This window comes from Suncus etruscus, chromosome 9 (assembly GCF_024139225.1).
Source record: "Suncus etruscus isolate mSunEtr1 chromosome 9, mSunEtr1.pri.cur, whole genome shotgun sequence".
Taxonomy (NCBI): Eukaryota; Metazoa; Chordata; class Mammalia; order Eulipotyphla; family Soricidae; genus Suncus; species Suncus etruscus.
In genome coordinates, this window is record NC_064856.1 from 29,925,204 (window position 1) to 29,949,979 (window position 24,776).

At 48.2% G+C, this 24,776-nt stretch overlaps 1 protein-coding gene across 1 annotated transcript in view; it reads right to left on the bottom strand.

Annotated features, from left to right (window-relative positions):
- Window positions 1–2,566: 2,566 nt before the first annotated feature.
- Window positions 2,567–24,776, bottom strand: part of PTGIS (prostaglandin I2 synthase) — a 34,604-nt gene continuing 12,394 nt past the window's right edge. Inside the window, exons 5-10 of the mRNA XM_049781334.1 lie at window positions 21,821–21,972; window positions 14,156–14,337; window positions 10,155–10,323; window positions 9,406–9,587; window positions 6,393–6,544; window positions 2,567–2,968 (exon numbers count right to left, since the gene is read on the bottom strand). Coding sequence (XP_049637291.1) covers window positions 2,824–2,968; window positions 6,393–6,544; window positions 9,406–9,587; window positions 10,155–10,323; window positions 14,156–14,337; window positions 21,821–21,972 — 982 coding nt within the window. The 3' untranslated portion in view covers window positions 2,567–2,823. The remainder of the gene's footprint in view (window positions 2,969–6,392; window positions 6,545–9,405; window positions 9,588–10,154; window positions 10,324–14,155; window positions 14,338–21,820; window positions 21,973–24,776) is intronic.

Below are 24,776 nucleotides of genomic sequence, written 5' to 3' on the forward strand. Positions count from 1 at the left end.
CAGCTGACAGCCCCTTGGGTCCCAGATGAACAGGGAAGCTCTATCCAGAGTATTGCACACACCCCAGCCTGGCCCTCCCTCCCTCCCTCCTGGGACTGTCCAGAGGACTGGCGGGGACACTCTCTGGCCGCTTCATTTCAGGAAAGAGTCTTTGTGGCTGTGTGCCCCTGGGAAGGGGGGGACACCTGCCTGGCAGCCCCTCCCCAGGGAACTGATTTCTCAGTCACTTTCTATTTTTGGTCTCAAGTGATACATATCGACTGTTACCAGCAATAGTGAAAAAGTTCTCTTTTTAAATAAATGTAAGGTGTGTGTGTGTGTGTGTCTGTGTGTGTGTGTGTGTGTGTGTGTGTGTGTGTGTGTGTGTGTGTAATGAGCTTTTTAAAGGAAAAGATCTAGTACCCAGGCTCCAACTCCTCACCATGCTCAGGAAGTGCTCCACTGAGTCATCCTAGCATGTCTTGCTGGAGACCTGTATCCTGATACCCTAAAAGAAGGGAAGAAGAACCACCCCCTCTCCCAATCGTGTCTTTCCAGCCCAGCTGGAGGAAGGACCCCTCTGGCCCTCTTTGGTCTAGAGCTTTTGCTTTATTTCAAAGAAGAAAGAAAAACAATGAAGATGAAAACCAGGGAGGCTGGGCCATGCTCCCGAGCTGTTGCTGCACTATCTCCCGCACCAGATGGAGCCTGCGGCTGGGGGAATCTGCTTCAATGAACGAACGCATGCTGGAGCTGCATGGTGGGGCCCTGTAAGGGGCACGGGCCCTGTTTTGAACACCAGCGAGAATCCAGTCTCAGTGGCAAAAGCAGCCTTGATTCAGAAGGGGGATGTCAGAGGGCTTCCCCCCAGCACATCCCATCTTCCTGCAGCTATTTCTGCGCCCTTATGCCTTCTCTTCCCGGCCTGGAGGAGGCGGCTGCGGGTTGCCATGGAAACTGGCTCCTTCCTCCCACTGAGGCTGCCAGCCCTGATTTCCTGCCGATTTAAGAAGCAAGCAGCAGTGGGGGTCACCCAGGCGTGAAGACGGGTTTCCCTGGGGAACTCCCGCCTCCTGCCAATCACAGTGTCTGTCTGGGAATCCTGGGGTGCTTGAAGGCTCAGGGCCAGGGAAGACCCCAATCCCCAAGCGCTGCTCCGGGTAGAGATTAGCCCCAAACTACATACAGCTCTGCTCCTGTGTTTCCTCCAGCCAGGGCTATAAGGAATATATGTGTGAATATGTGTATATGAGTATACAAGTGTATATATATGTATGCATGTATGTGCATGTATGAACACGAATGTGTGTTGACTATGTGTTCATGTGGCCATGCATACAAGTATATAAGACTGTGTGTTGGTATGTATGGATGAATATGTATATGTGCGTATGCATGTGTGAGGGTGAGATAATCCTCCATGGCTACCCCTGGTTCTGTCAGCTCTGACAACAAACACAATTGCTTTCCCTTCCACTGTGCCCTGCCCTTTAGATCAAAGGCACTTAGAGCAGCCTGCCAGCATTTGTAACTGAAGCGATGGGTCTGTCTGCGGAATTCTAGGCTTATGAACTTCGTGACTTGTTCTCTTGGAGCCTAGTGTGTGGTCTGGGCTTTTCTCTGCCCTATCTGGAAGGAGGGGCTCACGAGCCCTTGGAGCTGCAGGACTCAGCTCTGATGGACAGACAACAGGGCCCTGGGCCTCTCCAGGAAATGGTGTTTCTGAGCAGATGCAGAAGCCAGGCCAGACCTCCTTACTCAGCTGCCGATCCTGGGGCAAGGTGCCCAGGATGGGCTGCCCCTGGGTAAGGACCAGTGAAGACATCCATCTCCTTTCCCTGATCTAAGAGGGGTATCAGACTTCAGGATGTGGGGTGAAGGGCAGCAGGCCACAGGGACCCAGGGGAAGTAGGCAGTGGGGACATCTCAGCTCTGAGTGTCCAGGAATAGGGTGTCTTGGTTTATTTAACTGCAGCTGGGCATTTGGAGTCCACGCAGGTTCTCAAGAAAATAGAACAGCAATGAATGTTGACTTTTTTTTAAGTGTGGGCCTAACAAAACCGGTCTGCAGACTGGATGGTGCCCACAGCAAGTTTTGAACTCCCTGTGGACACGAATTCTCCTCCATAAACCCCGTCTGAGGTTTGGCTTGCCAGGTCCTCCCTCCCTAGCAGTCCTACAGTGTCTGGCCACTGTGTATCTCAGCATTGGGAAGCCCCCATCTAGAGCCAGATCCTGGGAGAACATCCCACTCCTCCCAACATGGTGTTGGGGATGGAAGCTAGATCTGTATCGGGCATGTGCCAGTAGTCATTTCCCCAAAGATCTGTGTGATCACAGAAGAGGGGAGTGCCTGGTGAAGGGGGATCCAGGGAGCAGATGACACGGACCATCTTTATCTTTAGATGTGCTGATTAAACAGGACTAAAAGGCAGCACTCATTTCCAGGGATGTACTGGGCCACCAGTGGGCCACTTTCCATTGTGACTATTGGGGGTTTGGTTCACCCCTTAGTTAGATCCTCTCTGAGAAAAGGGGCAGAGCAGCTTTAGGGGTGAAAGAAATGAGTTGAGATGGGAGCAGGAGCCCCTTTCAAGCTGATCCTTTACTTGCTTCCCAGTAAAGTTTCTGGAACCTTCCCTGCTGACCCACCTTCGCTTCTTTCTCCCCTTTTTCCCCTCCCCCAAACAGCTGTCAAGGGACAAAAGGAGGAAAGAGGATTGCTCCACAGTGTGAGGTGTCAAAGATGCACCCCAGAAGCAGATACAGCATTGGGGATTTGGGGAGGGGGGTGCAGGCTGGCGGCAGCAGCTTATGTGAACCACAGTGGGAGGTCTCTGGGGCTCAGGACCGCAGGCGGTAACGGATACACACATCATGGGCTGGCTGCAGGAGGCCAAAGCCGTGCCTGCTGGTGTCAAACTTGGGGAGTTCTTTCTCCGGGGTGAGCAGCTCCAGGTCCAAGTAGGTCAGCACAAGAAACACGAATCTGCAGAAGATGTGGCAAACCCCCAGTTAGACAGAAAAGCAAGTAAGCACCGTTCCAGTCCCACAGGCCATTGATAGGCCTGGGACATGTTCTAGAGGAGAGAGTAGTGTCACTGACACCCCCAAACTAGGACCCCAGACTAGGGCCTTCTGCCCACAACTGTGAGGGAGATGAGTGGTGGTCCTGAGTCTTGGGGGGAGCAAGGGGGAGTTTACACCCACCCTTAGTCCTCTGTGTGCATGGAAACCAGACCCTGGATAGCACAAAAGTGAAAGAGGGGTGGTGGTAGGTGCAGTCACAGTAGCAGAACTTGGCTCACATTCATACTCCTGGTCATTCACACCTCCTTTCCAAAGCTGGCACCCATATCAGGGGTCGACTAATTCACAGGATTACAGATCTACAGATGTAGGCATCTCTTCCCCACTCCACATTGTTACTGCCAATGGTAGGAAAATAGTCAACTCTAACTTTGCACCAGCATGTATCCTTCTGGTCATCTTCAGAAAAATTCCTGGTAAGTGGATATGACACCAACCTATCCTGCCCTGCTGCCCACAGCTTCCTGTCCACCTGCTTCTCTTACCTGGCTACCCACCACCAGGCTTTGCCAGGGCCAGTCCAGACCATTCATTATTGTGCCCCAGGCCCCTGCTGCAGGACTAAATTTGGAGCAGGAGGACTAAATTGGGAGAGAGGAGGTGGAGGCTGAAGGGGCTCAGTCAATGCTCAGCACCAGTGCTGCTCCTTAAGGAGGTGTGGCCCAGTGACTCGCTTTCTGCCCCATCTCTAACCCATCCTCTCTGAGGGCAGGTGTGTGTGGTCCAGCTCAGCACTAGAGGCCATTCTACAAGGGGCAGAATGCATACTGGCAGCTGAATTTGGCTCTTGGTCCTGTTGTGCATGGTCTATCCTCTTCAAGGTACGTTCTAGACTGGCCCACTCAAGCAGGGTGGATACAGTCACAAAATAGGGTCTAAGGACACCCACTGGAGGCTTCTGAGGGACACACACCAGCCCCGAGAGGAACAATGAGCCCAGACAGGAGGGATGGACCTTAAGGGTCCCTAGTGTTTCTGTGCCACTGACAGAGCTTGGGCACTCAAGAAGAAGAAGGGGAGTCTCACACTGGCTTCTATGTAATTTCATCAACAAGCAGCAGGCAGAGGATAGCAAAGCGATGCCCTAGTGGAAGTGAGCTGAGCAGGGATTCATAAACACAAACTCACTCTCACAAATATCCCTGCACACACAACCCCACATGTTCAGAAGCTGAGCAGGAATGACACACACATTTACACACACTCATTCATACTCAGACAACGAGCAAGAATGACATACATTCACACTTTCACACATGCTTAGACCCTAAGCAGGGATTCATAACACACTCACACTCACACACACATACACACAACCCCACAGCTGAGATACCAAGCACAAATTATCACATACATTTGCATAATTCACACTCATACATGCTCAGACACAGAGAAAATATTCATAAACACACCCACACTCTCACATGCACACGCACTTCACACATTCTGAGATGCTGAGCAAAAATTCCATATACACACTGCCTAGGAATTCGCTTACTTCATACACTCCCTCGTATACCCATGCATTAAACTGATATTCAGACACACACTGACATTCACAAGCTGAGCGGGAATTCCACACACTCACACATATTCATATAGCAGGAATTCATACACACACCTTATCATAATACACATTGAAAAGAAATACACACACTATAAGGAATTCTCACATACTCACACACACCTTCTGATATAAACACACTGCGCACCCACATACTCACACACTTTCACACACACAAGTAGCCAACTTGTGCTGATGTGTGGCTGGGGCTGTATGCTGCTCATACTGGGTGTCCGATTTGGAGACTTCCCACAGCATACACAGCTGCAGTGTGTGTGTGTGCGTACACACACACACACACACCAGCATTTTCTTCCACTGCCAAATTCAGGTTCTGTTCAAAGGGATGCAAGTATTTGTCAGAGTGCACCCAGGAGTCACTTCCTCCTGGTTTCTTCCTTTCTCTGAGTACTGGCTCCTGTCATCTCCCCACACTCTGTGGGATCACTCACTCATATTCACACACATCCATTTCCTGGGGCTCAGTGACCAAACATGTCATTGGCTCAGTCCAATGTCTTCATGCTGACAATGGCAATGATGGGAATTAGCACTGTTATCCAGGGTTTGTTTGTTTTTTTATTTTATTTTGCTTTGTTTTTGCCACACCAGCAATGCTCAGGGCTTATTTCTGGCATTGCACTCAGGAATTACTTCTGGCAGTGCTCAGAGGGTCACCTGGGATGCCGGAAACTGAACCTGGTTTGGCCACATGTAAGGCAAGCACCCTACTCACTGCTCTATCACTCTGGCCCCAACCCAGGTTTCCTAAGACCCAGTAATAAGCTGGAGTGGTTGGGGAAATCCATGCTTTGATCCAACTCATTTCTCACAACCTCACTGTGTTGTCGTTGAGATCAGCTTTCTATTTGATAACAGGAAAGCAGAATGACAGAATGTCCCAGGACGCAGGGCTAAAATGGATAGGATGATATAGCAGAAGGAGCAAGGCCTTTCATGTGGCTGCTTCAGACAAGTCCAGTTCAATTCCAGGTACCACATATAGTCTCTGATCATAGCTAGGGGTCACTCCTGAGCAAGGAGTGAGAAACAGCCTCTGAGCATGGCAGGGTGTGGTCCCCAAAAGGAGAAAGCAAATGTCATAACCACTGTTGCTGTCTGTGATCCTGGGAGCTCAAGTTTGGGGTCAGTCCCTCAGATGTGATTAGCCCCTCAGATGTTGAAACAGGCAAGAGGGATGAGATGATTGGGCAGATGCTCTGGAGGATTCTGGGCAGTGGCTGCAGACAGCCTGCCTAGCCCACACTGCAGGCCCAGCATCTGTGTGTTGGGTGCTGGGATCCTAATCCTAGATTCACAGGGGACAACCTGTGGCAAGATTTGATTCTTTCCAAAAAAAAATCAGGAGTCTAGCTTTGTTTGTTTGTTTCTTTTGGACCACACCCATTTGATGCTCAGGGGTTACTCTTGGCTATGCGCTCAGAAATCACCCCTGCCTTGGAGGGACCATATGGGATGCCGGGGGATCGAACTGCAGTCTGTCCTAGGCTAGCGCTTGCAAGGCAGACGCCTTACCTCTAGTGCCATCTCTCCAGCCCAGGAGTCTGGCTTTTTATGTGATTTCTGATACTTAGAAGTCAGCATATATAAAAAGCAACAGATCTATGGACTTATGGGCAGCTGGCAGCCATGGCCTATTAATGTGCCTCTGCCCTAAAACATTCTTCTGCCTAAGCACCCTGATTTCATGTGCTGACCTTCTGGAGCAGGGGACTCCCTCCCCAACACATGCACTTACTGTTTGATGCTGCTGATGGCATAGCCCCTCCCCAGGCACTGGTTGAGCCCAGCGCCCCATGGCAGGCTATAGTTCTTCAGTCGTTTCCCATTCTTATAGAAATCTTTCTTCTCTGAGCCATCAGCGTTCAAGAATCGGTTGTATTTAAATTCCTAAATGGGGAGAGATACCACTGCTGAGTCATCCTAGGTGTCTAGGTCCCTAGGTTAAGATCTCTGGAGCCGTCTCAGGATCAGGTCTAGGCATGGTTGCTGCCTAGTTTGAAAAGCCCAGTGTCCTACCCACCTGACTTCCTTTAGCTTCTAAACAGTCCAGCTCATCTCAACAGCTAATCTCAATGAGATGCCAAAGTACTGAAACCTGATAGCGAAAACTATGATGGAGGAAAATCTTTCCTGGGACCTTGAAGAAAGACTTTGGAATTAGACAAATTAATGTACCTGGAATCTGCAGTTAGTCTTATGGCAGGAGCTTCGTAGGAAAGGACACACTTTTTTTAGGCCAAAAGGTTTTTCCTCCTAATTTTCCAACTTTTTACTGCACCTCTGCAAAATTATGCCATCCTCTTTATTTTATAGAGATGCCCATCCTTCCCTAGTTAGTTTAATTTTCCTTGGGTGTGTATTACCTTATTTTACCTCTTATCTCTGCATTTTTTAAATAAAGTCAGTTAGGGGAAGGTGTGGGATTAATCGAATCCTATTCCACTCAGTATACTTCTTGTTACTCATTTGTTGGAAACATCTTTGAATGTAGCACCTTGAACTGGTGTTTAGACCACCTAATCCCACCTCCGGGTGTGATTGTTCCTTCCTAATAAATACTTGGATTTTCAGGGAAACATGTTCTGTGTTTCCAGATTTCTCACAGACCTTGCTGCTTCTTAAGGGATAAAGGTTTATGTGTTGGAATTTCTGAATCCATTTCTCGTGTGTGTGTGTGTGTGTGTGTGTGTGTGTGTGTGTGTGTGTGTGTGTGTTATTTCCTAGATCAATATTTGCTTTTAGACCTGCATCTCTCCAGTATCCTTGCTTTAAAACCTGAGGTTTAATTCTATATACCCCAGCTCCAAATATGAACACCTCCAAATCTCACAATACTGTTAGCCCAGAAGGAGCATAGCAAACTAGATGGGAAAGTTGTATAGAAGTCCACTAAGCTCAGTGAGCAAACACAATAACACAGAAGGTTCAACTAGCACTAAACAGCTCAGTAAATCTTCAGATAATTACTTTAGTAACACCATTGTGAGTTACATGTTGTGACAAGCAATATAAAGTTAATTATTTTGTTCTACTAAGGGGGCAGATTAGGGGAGTGGAGTCTGGGACACTGGTGGAGGGAAGGTCACATTGGTGGTGGGAATGGTGTTGGAACTGTATTATGAACAACTTTGTACGTTATGGTGTGCTTAAAAATGTTTCAACCCCCAACCTACCTCAGACCGAACAATCAGGAATAAAAAGGGGTGATTATACTCAGGGATGCCCACAATCTTGCTCCCTAAGAGAAAACCTGGAGACATTGTCAGGTATGTGGGAGGGAACAGGCTGCCAAGAGAGGGAATTCTTTAAAAGGTGAGGGGTCTTTGTGCTGATGTGGGAAGACTGTGCTAGAGTAATGTCTGAGGGCAACTAGTAACTTATAGCTGAGCACAATGCTTGGCACAAAGTTGGCACTGAATGAAAGATGGGGCAGATAAAATAATTCAGAAATGGGAATACTGGAGAAAATAGAAACAAGCTTCTTAAAAAGTGGGTCACTAACCCTTATAAGAATTGGGTGACAAAATGTGGAGGTTGAAAAACAAAAACAAAAACCCTAGCAATATTAAAAAGATTTCTTGATAGGCAGCAACCAAAAATTAATTCATAGAATCCTGTTTAGAGGGCTCTTCTCATGCTAGGGGAGGCTTCTGCCCTTCTCCCTTTGTCTATTCTCTTCTGTTAAATCTCTGCTGAATTCACAAAAAAAAAAATTAGTTCACAATCAAATGCATAATGAATCTGAGATATTTCTAGCAGTACTTACTGGTGCTGTATTTCTCAGGAAAAAGTAATCATGAGTGATGGGGAAAGTTTTAAAAAGCCCTGAACTAGAAGGTGGAAAGGTGGGTTAATGGATGAATGTGTGGGTGGTTGATGCAATGGTACATGAGAGGATAGATGAGTGGGTAGGAGAGATAGGTGATTTGGTGGATGGATGCATGGATGGATAGATGGACGAATGGCTGCATGGAAGGGTGAGTGGATAGGTGCATGGATAAATAAATGGATAGATTGCTGCATGGATGAGTGGTAGATGAAGGGATAGGTGGGTCAGTGGGTGAATGGATGGAAGTGTGGATGGGGAGATGGATGGATGAATGGATGGATGGATGGAAGGAGTTAGGAATGAAGAGGGAAGGATGGGTGGATAGATGGATGAACAGATGTGAATGAATGAGTGGTTGGGTGGATGGATGATTGTCAGGTGGAGGGGTAGGAAGGTAAATGGATAGATGATAGAGGATGTTTGGATAGACAGGCATATAGCACAGGGTTTGGCATACAATAAGCACCCAAATCTGTTAGAAATAATCAATTTGCCCATATTAAATTTAAGAGAGGGGGAAAGAACTGAGAATACCTTTTACTTTTCTTTTTCATTTATTTGTTGGGACCACACCAGGTGGAATTTAGGGGTCTGTACTCAGGGACCAATCCTGATGGTACCAGTGATTGATCCAGGGTCAGCTATGTGCAAAGCAAGCATCTCAACCCTAGAGAAAATGCACAGAACCTGAATAAAGGAAAATGACTCAGTGATGACATTACAGAGCTCTGGGTGCAAGTCGAGCACCATGAAGGCCTTTTGTGTACCACACTGAACCTCCCATAGCTCCTAAGAAGGTGCTGCAACAGGGTGAGAGAAGGTGCAGGAGAACTGCACATTCACACAAAAGCAGAGTGAGACTGCAACTCAGATGTGGGGGCCAGTCTCTGAGCCTCCACATCCCTGATCTGTTACTCACTTCTGGATCTGGGTAGACTTCTGGGTCCTTCTGGGGGCTCACATAGGGGAAGAGGAGGAGCCGGTCCCCACGCCGCAGAGCAAACTCGCGTCCATCTGCTAGGGACAGGGCCATGTCCACTACCACCTCCCGAGTGATGAAGGGTGCGGCTGTGAGCCGGAGGCTTTCATTCAAGGCGCTGTCTGCAGAGCGACAAGGAAGGTTCTGGAGTACCCACATGTGACTGCACCCCAATCCCACTCCAGCCAGCTCACCCCATACAGGGAGGCAGAACAGAGGATGTGAGGCTGAAAAGGTTGGGGGGTGGGTGGGACATTGGCTAGGAGGCCTCAGGCTGCCTTGGAGAAGCAGCAGATAGGGTGGGAGCCAGGGAGATACAGACCCAAAGGGGCAACCATGTTGGGGTCTCTGCTGGCAGAGCTCAAGGTCCCCAACAGAAAACTGTCCCAGATGCCCCACAGAGACTCAGCAATCACTCTCGGGTGTTAAGCTGTTAATTTTACACCTCAACTGATTGGTGCCAGTTGGGCCAGCCATTGTCGTCCAACACTCTGCCCCTCTAGCTGGTTCATGAGGGGCGCATGACCCCAAAACATCACATGGACATAGGGAGAACTGCAGAAGACATGGGAGGACTGAAGAGGACTGGGGGAGAAAGGCAGCAGGGATGCACGCCCTCATGATACTGGGGAATGCCTGGAGCCATAGAGTCTCGTTGGGGAGTTTTCAGGGGTCCGAGACTGTCTCACCAAGCACAGGTGTGTTGTCCAATATCTCCTGTGGGAAGGTGGTTGTCTGAGAGGTAGACTGCTCTGCCTGCTCCATGGTCTGCTCCAGCTCTCCACGGACAGCGGCCAATGCCTCAGGGTCTCTGAGCAGGAAGAGCAGCAGCCAGAAGGCAGCAGGACCCATGTTCCCCTGCAGACACAAATGGGCAGGAGTGACTGGGTGAGCTGCTGTCTATACCACACACCCCAATCCCAGGCTACACCAGCCACTCAGATTGGGGTGAGCCTGAAGCTGGAGCAATAGCACAGAGGATAGGGTGTTTGCTTTGCACAGGGCTGACCCAGGTTCCATCCCCAGGATCCCACATGGTCTTCTGAGCCTGCCCGGAGTAATTTCTGAGAGCAGAACCAGGAGTAACCTCTGAGTGCCACCAGTTGTGATCCCAAAACAAACAGATACACAACAAAATAGATAGGGATGAGACAGTGTCTATACCACACACCTAGTGCTAGGGGTGAGCCAGAACCTACACCATCCAACCAGATTTGGAAGTGAGCCAGAGACTACACCACTCATCCAGATCCAGTGTGAATGAAGTCCACACCAATCACTCAAACCAGGGATTGTGGGTCTATGCCACCCATGTAGCTCAGACCCAGGAGCAGATGCAGAGCCTGAGTTTCCACACTAGTGCAACCAGCATCTGTCTCCAGATTCAGGACACTGCCCAAATGACTGGTCTTTAACAAAGCCCAGAACCCATTTCCTGGCCAGTGCAGCTTCCCTATCCTTAAGCAGCACTAGTGATATGTGTTCTCAAAGGTAATCCCAGGGCTGGGGTCACTGACAGGTCAGTGACAGGGTAAGATTAATGTCTTTGGGCCAGAGTGATCATACAGTGGGTAGGGAGCTTGCTTTGCATGAGGCCAACCTAGGCTTGATTCCCAGCAGCCCATATAGTCCCCTAAGCCCACCAGATTTGGTCCCTCAATGCAGAGCTAAAAGTAATCCTTAAGCATTACTGGGTGTAGCCCAAGCCTTCCCATCCAAAAGAAGTGTCTTTTCCAAGACTGTTCCTGAGGGAGGTAGAAAGACATGGGGGGGGGGCGGGCAGAGCTGGATTGTCCAGCCTAGTGATGAATGGAAGCTCATGTGTGCTACAAGTGTTTATGGTCATCACAGAAGTGAACTGACAGAAGATCTGAATACTTGTCTTCAATATTTAACCTTCAATATTTGCCTTTTGCAGGTACAGAGTAAAGCAGCAATAACAAATCACTGCAACAGCTATAATTTTCTTGAACAAAGATCATTAAATACATTTCAAAAGGGCTGGGATGGAGCTCAGTGGTAAAGCACTTGCTTGCAATTTTGAGATCCTGGGTTCCATGCCAGTACCACCAAAGAAGAGAAGTTTGAGACACCCTAAAGGTTAAATTAAGAGTAAAATACCTGGAAGATTTCTCTCTAAGATTTTAGCCTTGGCAGAACATTTTTAACACTCAGGTATTCAGCAGGTGGCTTCAAAGTGTGTGGGTGCCCTGAGATGAACTCCAGGAGAAATACCAACTCATCTTGAGGTAGAGAAAAGATATATGTTTACCACAAACAACTATCCCCCATAGTAATATGGAATATTAAATAGTCATTAAGCAGCCTGTTTACCCAGTAATTCTATTATTAGATGTAATTACACGCGGGGAAGAAGGACATTTGCACAGATACTTATCAAAGTGCTGATGTATCAGCAAAAGACTAGAAGGAACCTTGGGTCTATCAATATGGGAAATCAATGACAATTGCCGGTCATTTGTAGGAGGCCCATAATGGAGTTGCTAAAAGAACCCAAGTCTTATATGTATACAAAGGGCATTGGGCAAGCAAAGAACAAAAACTGGAAGGGGCTCGGTGGGCAGCTCTCCATGTGCATGTTATGGGGGGCTCCTCCAAGGCACGGACACTCTTCAGAAGAGCCACCAGGGCGCCCCTGGGCAGACCCTGAGCAGGAACAGGAGCTGACTTTCCACTGCGCCCTTGACAGCATTTGAATATTTTATAGGGAGGCATTACTTTTAAAGGGGAAAGAAAGTCATTGATTTTTTTTTTTTTTGCAGTGATGGCCAATGGCAGAGAAAGGACGCACTTCATACAGTATTATATAAAATTAAAAGCTGGGTTTTTAAGGCATGGTTTCAACCACAAAATAAAACATCTGGGTCCAGGCACCAAGAGGTACCAAAGCTGATGAAATGGCCTTTTTTTTCCCTTGAGCTCCTGGGTTTCGGCACTGAGAAAAATCCCAGAGCCTTCATTCAACTGGCTGTCAAGTAGACACAGAGATCACACCTTTTACCCAAAGAAAAACTAAGCACCTCCTCATCCCTCATGCTGGCCAGCATTGTATCCTTTGGGACTGGCAAGGGAGCCACAGGAAAGCCTGGCTGAACTCAGGACAAGGTTTGAATTCCAGCTTCAAGTTGTGACTCTGAACCTATCATTCTCTGCTTTGGGTCTCAGAAGTTTCCTTCTATCCCCTGCCTGGGCAGCTCCAGGGCTCTCTGAGCCAGGATGAAATCCCCATAGCAGGGCTTAGAAGTGGATTCCCTCCCACCAACCCCTTCTGGGGCAGCAGACAGGGGAGCACTTCAGACTTCTGTGATGTCCCTCAAGCACCTCATAGCCAACGACATCAGCAAGGTCATCTGCTGTCCATCACTCAAGTTGCCAGGGGAACTGAGGTGATAAATAATGCAGCCTTGGTTTCCACTCGGTGGCAAGGACCTTTCATCTTGCCTGGATGGTCAGATGGGGGCCACCGCTCATTAATTACAAAGCGGCAGTGGGACCCGGCTGCTCAGCCTGCCCTGCCTGCAAGAAGAGGCTCATTAAGGGAACCAGCTCTACTTACTATGTGTGTGTCTGCCTGTCTGCGCAGATCTGCATCTGTGTGGCCAGACAAGCATGAAAGATCTAGGATTCAAAACCCAGAAAATTGCGCTTCCTTCCACAGGGGCTTGCCTACCCAATCTACCCAGGAGACTATGTCCAACCCCTTCCCAGTGCCTGATCCAGCAAAGCTAATTCATGTGCATGGAGGCAGCTGCTTCCAGGGGCTGCCAGATTTTGTGCCCAGAGATTCACATGCAGAATCCTTGTGTACTCTTTCCTGATTGATAGTCCATGGGCATGTGAGGGACACATCTTACCTTGGGTTAATAGTGCCCCACTTTTCATTGCAGGTGACCCAGGCCTGTCACTCAGTGATGTGCTCACAGAGGATCTACCTTCCAGGCTGGATCTGAGCTGGAATTGGACATTATAGCCTGGGAAACTGTATCAAGTGTTGGCAATAAAGGCCACCATCAGAGTTGAGGCCTCAAGGGTGTTCACATATTTTTATTCATTCTTGTGATTAAAAAGAAAAACATAGAGGGAATTTAAAAAATCTCCCTGAATAAAACATGGGAAAGGAAATTATTAGAAGCACAGAAAATTCTGAAGTATAGACTGTTCTTGTTTTGGGGGCCACACCCAATAGGGACCTCTGGCTCTGCACTCAGGGATCACCCCTGGCTGTCTGGGGATACCATATTGAGTGCTTGGGATCATACCCAGGTCGGCTGTGTGTAAAGCTAGTGTCCTACCCATTGCTTAAATACAGACTTTGAAAGTAATGCGAGTTTCCTTGTTCTGTGACTTTTCTATTATCTACAAGCCTGCAAATAAACCCCTATGCACACAAAGAGGACATCTGCAGGAATACCACATATGCACACATGAGCACTATCATCATCCTTCTGGGCACACATGCAAACCATATGCACAGCACACACAACCATTTCTAAATACTCTCTATGTATGTACATGGTGTGTCTGTCGTGTGTCTTCACACACACTCACAACACACAGACTCATGGCATGCATACACACCCAGTGCATAGACGTGAGATATATACACACTTGCAGTGCACAGATGCATTGTGTGTGCACACACACACACAATGCACGCATCGCTTATCACCTGTGTGGCCCAGAGCTGCAGCAGCATTGCCCGTGCCTGCATTTTCTCTGGCACGCCCAGCTCCTCCAGGTGCTGCAGGTAACTGTCCAGCCAGGCGCTCCAGTTCACCCGGTGGGCCAGGTTGGCCGGGGACAACAGCCTCCACAGGCGATCTTTGGCCCCAACCACAAGCAGCTTCTCCTCTGCAGGAATAGAACAAGGAGGTGGGGTTACAGTGATAGCACAGCAGATAGGGTGCTTGCCTTACATGCGGTCAACCGGGTTCAATCCCTAGCATCCTATGCGGTCCCTCAAGTCTTCCAGGAGTAATTTCTGAGAGCAGAGCCAGGAGTCAGGAGTATCTACTGAGTGTAGCCCAAAAAACAAAATCAATCAATAAATAAAAGATAGATGCAGATCCCCAATGTACCACAGCCCAACTCTTTTCAGGAGGGGACAAGGGACTTTAACTCACAACCTCGAAAGGGTAGGACAGGGAGGGAGGGAGAGGCCAGGAGGGAACCCTAGGGAGGCAAGAAGGGTCAGCACGGAGACCCCTTCTGGCCTGGTGGGGAAGTGCGGCCCAACCTGGCTGGCCAGCATAAATGATCAGAAGGGAACCCCAACAGTTCATGTGGAAATATTTCTGGTTTCCAGGCTAGAGTGTAAGGGAGGCATGCTCACAGAAGCATCTGTGAAGGACATTCTGGTTACTGACCTTCATGCACCAGTCCCATAAACCAGACAAGAGCATTTCTGCCTGCAAAGCAGCAGGAGGGAAGCACTCCATGGGCAGAGCCCACGGTCCAAAGGATTACCTGCAGGGAATGAGCCCAGTGGATCCTTCTACACCATTAACATGCCACGACTGAACGATTACACAGATGGTACAAATACGAGATGCGTCTTTCCCAAAAGCACCCCATGGGAAAGTGGGACTTGCTTGGATTGGTACAAAATTCCCCAGTATTAAGAACCTTCTCACTGACTTCTCTGAACCACAAAGCAGCATTTGGTTCTAAACCTAGTTGCACCCCATGGTGTGCCCAGGAATGAATGATGCAGGGAGACTCGAATTCCAGTGTGTAGGGCAACTCAAGTTCATCCTGTGAACTTCCAGTTGAGCCAGGCCCTGGTGAGGGGCCATGCCTCCTCTGAGGCCTAGATTCTGTGAGGCCTAGGTTCATTTGAAATACAGTCCTTTCCACTGCCCCTGGAGTTTTAGCACCTCAGGGTGCCTCCATCCTACTGAGTTTTAACTGGTCAGGATATTAACAGGTAGCCCAGGTATCAGAGGCTTTAGATAAGAGGGTCTGGATTAGGTGCGGGTATGGAAGTTTCCTGGGTGGGCAAGTTGAGGGGGAGGGCAAGAAAACTCAGCACAGACTGGAAATGATGGTTCAGTTCCCTCTAAAGTCAGACCAGCACAATGCAAGATCCCAATATTGTCTTCCACTACTGACTTAAAAAGTCACAAAGTAAAAAAAAGATACAGAGAGAATGGGCAGGAGAGACACCTCAAGTTGGACAGATGATGAGGATTTCTGAGAATTCCTGAGACTAACCTAACGGCAACCTAACTACTCGGCTCAAAAAGAAGGACCAAGGCCAGAAGACTGATGGCTCAAAAAGTCCAAAAATGGCCGATAAGCCCAGGAATGGATGGTCAGCACCAGGTGTTTCAGGAAACTAAAAATTGAACCCAACGTGTCACTTGACCCCTCAGGGGCCAGGAACATGGAGCAAGTAGATGAGCACGTCTTTGCCTGTGTAAGTTTAGAGTTTAATCCCTGATGCACATGGTCCCAGCACTGCTGTGGGTAGGCCCAATGAAAGTGTTAATATTCGACAGTAATGTTGGGTTCTCGTTTCTTTTTGACTTTTTGGGTCACACTCAGCAATACTTAGGGCTTCTATCTGGCTCTGCGCTCAGGAATCACTCATATCGGGGACCATTTGGGATGCTCAGGATTGAACCCAAGTTGGCTATGTGCAATACATGTAATTTTGTTTTCGGGCCATACCCAAATATTAAGGGATTATTCCTGTTCTGTGCCTCAGGAATCATTACTGGTGGGCTCAGAGGACCATATGGGGTGCCAGCGATCAAACCCACGTCAGTTAAAAGCAAGGCAAGCACCCTACCCATTATACTATCTCTCAGACCTCCTGAAAATAATTTTTTAAATAAAAGAGGCCAGGGAGATGGCTCAAAGGATTAGAACACAGGCTTTTTATGAGGGAGCCCCAGGTTCTATCCCAGTATCAGGCAGACCCTGAGCACCACCAGGAGTGACCCTGAGCACTGCCAGGTGTTTTTGTACCCCCACCCCAAAAATAAGTAAAGGAAAGAAAGAGGAAGAGAAGGTGGAGGAGGAAGGAGGAGGGGCTGAAGGAGGAGGATAAAGAGGGAGGAGTAGATAAAAAATGTGAATGAAGACATAGAAACTGAAACTGGTGTGCAGCTGTGGGAAAGTTAGGCAATTTCTCAGAAAGTGAAATAAAGAGTATAGTGATAGTCCCTAAAAAAAGGAGAGGGGGAAAATAACACCCTAAAAATAGACTGAGAAATGTAATATATCAGTGACTTGATCTTTGAATCAAATAAAAATTTGAAGCATCCTTAGAATATCACAGAGCACATGCTATAAACCCTTTCCCCCAATAATCCGGAGATAGGACTGTTCCAGAAAGAAAGCACTATGCTTGGACTCTGTTCAACATTCCTTAATTCCCAACTATCTGGGGAGTGCCAGACGCAATGTTATTGTTTGTCTACTTATAAGTTTTATTTCGGGGGGACGCTGCACCCAGCAGTACTGAGGGCTTACTCTTGGTTGCCCTCAGGTTTCACTACTGACAGTGTACAGGGATCACGCTTGGTGGTGTTCAGGGATCCTATGTGAGTGCAAAGATTCATATGAAGCAGACCACATGTAAGGCAAGGCCTTAACTCCCATACTATTCGTCCAGCTGAGATTCAGTGTTATAAAAATCCCCCAAAGGCATTTTTTTAAAACAAAAAGCAAGCTCAAGTTAGTAACAATAGTGAAAACAACAACAACAACAACAACAACACCTAGAAAAACTTAAAAGAGCACGCCTTAAAAACTTTCCTTCCCATTTCCGCTTTCTCAGAGGCAAATATCTCCCCATACCCCATGTTCAGGACCTCCCTGGTAACACAGACTTCCTCCTATAGCAGCACCGGCACTCTGGTGCCTGCAGCAGAGGGCAGAATGTTCCTTTCTGCGATGCTCAGCAATGTCATCCCTACAGGGGTGACTTCCCGAATTTGCTTTTGCAAGCAACGTGACCTGAATATCTTTGTGTATCTATAGATAAATGCAAGCATTTCTGCAGGAGAAACTCCTAGAAGTGCAAGCACAGGGGTCAACGACATGCATATTTTACATTCTGGTGGCTTCTACCAGAGGCAGCAGGACTTCACAGGCTAACACTTACTTCACAGGCTCAAGTCCATTTTGTTCCGGGTCCAGCCCCGAGGAGAAGCCTTTGCAACATTGCCACCTGCTGCTCACACTGGGGAACGCAGTCTCAAGGTCCAATCCAGGGCTACACTCTGGACTGGGGGCCCTCACTCCACACCCCACATCTATCTCCACAGAATGGAGAAAATGGTCTGTGAAACCACTCTTTACTTATACATAGCATCTTTCAATCAACCTGACCAAATTTCTTGATATGGAGTGATATACAGTGGGGAGGGCACTTGCCTTGCAAGTAGACAACTGGGTTCAATCCCTGGTATCCTATATGGCCCCCAAATAGTTATACTGGCAGGGCAGAATGATTCCTAAATGCAGAGCCAGGAGTAATCCCTAAGCATCTCCAGTTGTGGACTTAAAGCAAAGATGTTAAGAGTGGGGCCGGGGAGATAGCACCGCAGTAGGGCGTTTGCTTTGCACACAGCCAACCCAGGATGGACAGATGGACAGGTTCAAATTCCAGCATACCCTGAGCCTGCCAGGAGTGATTTCTGAGCACAGAGCCAGGAGTAACCCCTGAGCATAGACAGGTGTGACCCAACTCCCCCCCCAAAAAATCCCCAAAACACAAAGATGTTAAGAGGTTCAACCAGGCAACTTAGAAAGAGGGAAATTAAAGGCTTTGGAACAGAAGGTATTTCATCACTGCAGGGAGGCAAGTGTACCAGTAGCTAGATGCCCTTCAGTGCACATCAGATCGGCAGGGATTTGAAGGGTGGTAACTGCACACTGACAATTTGTAGAAAATGCAAATTTAAACAAGTTATCCACCTCTGCCCATCAGATTGGCAAACAAATGACTGATAGCATCTGGTGGAAAATGAGGGGCCTCCTTCCTTTTGGAGAAGCAGATAAATTGCCCCAGGTTCTGGAAATGATTGAGCAGTGGTCAATGAAAATAGTGAACGTAGGGACCAGAGAAATAGTGCAGTGGGTAAGGTATTCGCCTTACAAGTGGCTGCTCCAGGTTCGATCCTTAGCATCCCATATGGTACCCCAAACACCACCAGGAATAATTCCAAGAATAATTTCCAGAGCCAGAGTCAGCCCAGAGCATCTTAGGGTGTGGTTCCAACTGCCTCAAATGTTAATGTATATGTCCTTTGACCTGACCACCCCACTTCCAAAAATACTGCTCAAAAGGAAGAAAATCTGCAGATGGCAAAAGAGATACTAGTACAATGAGATACTGAAATAGTCACTCAACAAAAGGAAACAATTATAAAAATCTATTGGAATCAGATGATGCCTTAAATATTGGCAAGCAAGGTCTAGAATGTCTAGAGCTTTCATGTTAATTTTATATCCTATTTAGCTGGATTCTTTTCTGCTTGAGATAATTTATCACTGATTCTCTGGGGGTTTCTAGGTATCTGATCTTCTGTAAATAGGGTTATTTATTTCCTCTTTACCCATTATTACACCAGTAATTGAGTTCTCCTTTCTAATTGCATGATTTAATACTGCTAGAAGATAGTTGTACTGGCAGGGGAGAATGGGTAGCTTTACTGTCCCATTTTTAAAAGTTAAATTACAGGGCCAGAGGGAAGGGTACTAGCCTTGCACATGTCTGACCTGGGTTTGATTCCTGACATTTCATAGGGTCCTCGGAGTCTTGCCAGGAGTGATCCCTGAGTGCAGTCATTCCTGGGCACGGCTAGATGTGTCCCCCGCCCCAAAAAAGTAACAAATGGCAGTGGCTAGAAGCCATTTTGGTGAGTATATCAGAAGCCCTAGATATGTCTATTTGTCTCTATTTGCAAATTAGAGCAGCTCTAAAAGATATTAGAAACTAATATCTACATGCCTGGTGACAGTAGGTGTGAGGGATGTATTTTATTGCTTCTTACTGAAGACATTTCTGAATTGTGCAAGGCATTTCTGAACAGAAACAAAACCAAAAACTATTAGAACCTGTTCCCTTCATTTATTTATTTATTTATTTATTTATTTTTGTTTTTTTGGGTCATACTCGGCAGCGCTCAGGGATTACTCCTGGCTCTACACTCAGAAATTGCTCCTGGCAGGCACTGGGGACCATATGGGATCCCCAGATTCGAACCACCGTCCTTCTGCATGTAAGGCAAACACCTTACCTCCATGCTATCTCTCCGGCCCTTGTTCCCTTCATTTTTATTGCGGGAGTACACCCCATGAAACTCAGGACTTGCTTATTCCTGGCTCTGCACTCAGAATTTACTCCTGGTAAAGTCAAGGGGGACTCAATGGGATTATGGGATGGAACCTAGATCAATTGCATCCAAGGTTCTGTCTGGTTCTGAATTTGTTTCTTTCTTAATGTCAACAATATGATCATGAAAAGCTTTAAATTATTAAGTATAGAAGGGAAAGGAGATGCTGAGCTGTTGTGAGTGCTTAAACAGTCATGAGGCAAAGAAAGTGCTCAACAGGTAAGTCATTTAAACAGGGGCTGAACCAGGTTTAATCCCCAGCATCCCATATGGGCCCCTGCACCTGCCAAAAGTAATTTCTGAGCATGAAGCCAAAAGTAACCAATGAGTGCCTCCAGGTGTGGCCTACAAACAAGAACAAAATCAAGAAAATGGGCCCGGAGTGAGAGTACAGCAGGTAGGGTGTTTGCCTTGTACACGACTGACCCAGGTTCGATGCTTGGCATATCATATGGTCCTTCTGAGACTTTCAGGAGTGATTTCTGAGCTCAGAGCCAGAAGTAATCCCTGAGTAGTACCAGGTGTGGCCCCAAAATAAAACAAAACAAAACAAGAAAGTGCTCAAGCAACAGTGTTCTCCTACCCTTCTAAACTTCTAAAAAACTCCCAGTCTAGGAAACTTCTAGGAAGCCCTCCAGTTTATAGATGAGGCCACCAAGGCAGGAAAGTCTCAAGTCCCCCAGCTAAGCATCCAGTAAGCATCTACCCCAACAGCCTCATGGCTATCCAGAGACGGGAGGGGGCTGTAGAGCCAAGAAGGTGCAAATATGTGACACTGGAGGCCTGGCATCTGCACTCCTCCCTCGGACACATGTCAAACATTTTTCCTAGATCTCCCTGGAGGTATTGGATTTCATGCAGTGGGAGGGGCCTGGGGCTGGGGGCTCAGCGATGACTCAGGCCTTATGTATGGCTTTTACAAGCTGACTTGGAAATGTTCAGGGACAAATTAGAATGGCAGTATAAGTCATCTGGCACAGCACATCTGTATTGCCAAGTTTGGGCTCAAGGCTGAGGAGAAACCAGGATGTGTGTGTACCCTTCTGAGGTAGAACCAAGAATGTGCCCCAAATCCTAGTTCCTAAGATACCCAAAGTGGGAACCACCCAGTTACCCTGCACCAGAATGACCCAAGTGGAATATTGTGCAGCAAGAAAGAAGGACAAGGCATCACTTCACACAGCAGCCTGGATGAAACACACTAGGTCAGGGGTCTCAAACTCAATTTACCTGGGGGCCACAGGAGGCAAAGTCGGGGTGAGGCAGGGCCACATAAGGGATTTCGCTTACTGAATATTCGCATAAAAAATCGCATTAGTAAGAAAAAAATCGCATTAAACATTTGCATACCCCAGATGGAACTGCTCGAGGTATGCGAATGTTTAATGCGATGCTTTTCTTACTAATGCGATTTTTATTGTGATTATTCAGTAAGCGAATAATCGTGAATACTGTGATATTTGAAGGCCGTCCACGGGCCACAAAATGTTGTACAGAGGGCCGCAAACGGCCCTCGGGCCGCAAGTTTGAGACCCCTGCACTAGGTGAAGAGAAAGAAGGCAGGCTCAAAGGGGTAGGCATTGAGGGCCTGGTTACAGGAAGGGCAGAACCAGGCAACACTCACCTGAGGTGGGGAGGCCCCATTCAGTGGCTTCCTGGGCCACAGGGGGACTGAGAAAGAGCAGGGAGAGCTGACAGACATGATGGTCTCTCAGCTGTGACTACAGGAAAGCACACTGCCCTAGAGTCACAGCTGAGAGGCCATACTGTCAATTGTGGACACATGCACACAAATACCCTCCCCCAAAATTCCCAACAGGAATCCTATCTGGTCTGAGCCAGGCTTCACCATGACTTGGTTACTCCAGTGACAGGACCTCACTACTTTCCACCTTATGAGAATGACCTTCCTCCATGTTCTCATAACCTCAAATACGCTTCTGGCCCCACTGGTGACCCACCCAGCAGGGATCCCAGGTGCTCACCTCCCGACAGAGAGCCACGGGCCAGTTTGGGAAGCAGCAGGTCAAGCTGACGGAAGTTGTGGAAGACATCGGCTGAATGGGCCCGGTCGTTGGCCTGGCTCTGGGGTGTGTGTGGCAATTCCTTGACTCCATATAGCGTTAGGTAGCCGGCTCTGGGGGCAGCAAAGAGTGGGTGAGGCACTCCCCAGGCAAACCACACCCTCCCAGTGTTTCCTCATTCAGACATCCAGGCCCTATAGACCTCCCTACTGTCTGTCCAGGACTGTAAACAACCGACACGGGCTCTCATGGGCAGACTCACATATGGAAGATAAAGACAATGAGCCAGAAAAAGGAGAAAAGGAGGAACAGATCTGCTAATGCCCAGGGCATGACCAACAGGAAGCCGGAGTGCAGGAGTGGGTACTCAGGGTGAGGCCCAGACCTGGAGATGGCAGAGCTGGGGTGGGTGACCAGAAGGAAGGACCAAATGTAAAAATCTTGAAGATAGTAGGACACGGTGAGGGCAAGAGACACTGTGATGAGCTGGGGACACCTTTCAAGAGGGGATGTGCCTGCAGTGGGATTCAGGGATGACTTCCTGGAAAGGTAGGGTAAGCGCTGAGACTGCAGAATGAGTACGGGAAAAGGACACAGCGGGAATGAATGAGCAGCCAGGTATTTCTGAGATAGGAATTCAGAGACGTACTAGATATGGTCTTGGATTGGTATTGGGAGGGTGTGGCCTTGGGGGGCGTGACCTGGGACCACAATCTTACCAGGGGTATGTAGGGGATCTGGAAAAAAATAAAGGGCAGAAGTAAACATGCTCCTTCACTGATACACTGTGTGTGCATGCTACACACACACACACACACACACACACACACACACAACACACATCCCAGGGGAAGTATTTTTACCCTCCAACCTCTTCTGAGCACTCCTTGACCCAGTGCCACTGGCCTGGGTCCCAGGCAGGAAACCACAGGTTTCACTTTTTCCATGTGAGGAAAGACAGACACCCCAGACAGTGACCACAAAGTCCTAAGGCTTCATTCCGAGTGCCTCATTCCAGTTCCGCCTCTGTATTGGGTCTTGAGAGTGGGGGCATCCATAGTTGGAATGGAAACCACAGTGCAGATATTGGGTAGTTTCAATCAGTGAAGAAAGGAAGGAATGAGAGAAGGAAGTAAAGAAGCAGGGAAGGAGGGAGGGAAGAAAAGAAAGGGAGAAAGGGCGAGGGAGAGAGGGAAGGAAGGAAGGAAGGAAGGAAGGAAGGAAGGAAGGAAGGAAGGAAGGAAGGAAGGAAGGAAGGAAGGAAGGAAGGAAGGAAGGAGGGAGGGAGGGAGGGAGGGAGGGAGGGAGGGAGGGAGGGAGGAAGGAAGGAAGGAAGGAAGGAAGGAAGGAAGGAAGGAAGGAAGGAAGGAAGGAAGGAAGGAAGGAAGGAAGGAAGGAAGGAAGGAAGGAAGGAAGGAAGGAAGGATGAGGGAAAGACAGATGGATAGTGGATGGGTGAGCATGTAAGTGATGAGCAGGTAATAGGTGGGTGAACATAAGGTGAATGATGGACAAACAGAAGTGGCAGGGACATGGATGAAGACAAATGGCTGGATCTTGAGGACACCAATCTTGGGAGAATGGTGGAGGTGCCCTGACTATGTCTTCCAGTTGCCTCCCACGTATCCCCTGGTTTCTCCTCTGTACCTAACCTAGCCTCAGCTTTGTGCCCCAGAGATGGGGGATGCCTGCCCTGCCCATACAGCTGGATGCCAAGGAGCAAGCTTCCTTCAGAGTTGCTGAGGCAAGCATTTTCTGGAGCTGGACTCACAGGCCCAGCTCAGGGACCCCTCCCCCAGACAAGGCAGGCGGGGTGCTCTCACTGCTCCAGACTTAACTTTCCTTCCCCTTCCCGTACAGGTGCCGCCCACAAGCCAGACCCAGTTCACAAACATGTTTGGTTTGGCCCATGGAGTTTCCCTAAAACAAACAACCTATATTTAAACTTTGGGGGAAATTCACTCAAAATCTGAATTGCTGCCTCATCTCACATTGAAAAAGGGGCAGAATCGAAGCTCCAGGGCTTGGGGTCCCACTAGGTGTTTCTGGGCAGGAGCTGAGTCGTGGGTGTTATCCCTAGGAGGGGCTGAGCTGGCCCAGGGTCTCCTCACCAGGCCCTGAGGTCTCGGGGACCTTGTTACCATTTGTCATCCTGACTGCTTATTTTTCTTGTATGTCTACCAAAAATAGGCAATGAAAAGGAAAACAAACAGAGGCTCCAAGGTTTCACATTGCAGCTAGGAGACTTTTCCTTCTCCATCAAAATAACCTGTACCAGGGGCGAAGCGGTGGCACAGGGGATAAGGCGTCTGCAGGATCTCTCAGTGTCTCATATGGTCCCCCAAGCCAGGACAGATTTCTGAGTACATAGTCAGAAGTAACCCCTGAGCGTCACTGGGCGTGGCTCAAAAAATAATTAAATAAATAAATAAATAACCTGCACCAGAGGCCAGAGCAAGAGAACAGTGGGTAAGGTGTTTGTTTGCTCTGCATGCAGCCCACCCAGGTTCAATCTCCCGAGCCTGCCAAGAATGATTCCTGAGTGCAGAACCAGGAGTAACCTCGGAGCGCTGCTGGGTGTGGCCCAAAATCCCAAAATAAATTAATAAATAAATAACCTGCACTGGCCAGGAGAGCACAAGTGTAAGTGCTCATGGAGCCTCTAGGTGGCACTGGAACCCATGAAGGGAAATATGGCTGAAGAGGGTTGCTCTGTAACATGAAGAACTTTCGGGCAGGAGAGATAGCATGGAGATAGGGCATTTCCCTTGCATGCAGAAGGACAGTGGTTCGAATCCCGGCATCCCGTACGGTCCCCCGAGCCTGCCAGGAGCGATTTATGAGCATAAAGCCAGGAGTAACCCCTGAGTGCTGCCGGGTGTGACCCCAAAACCAAAAACTAACCAACCAAACAAAC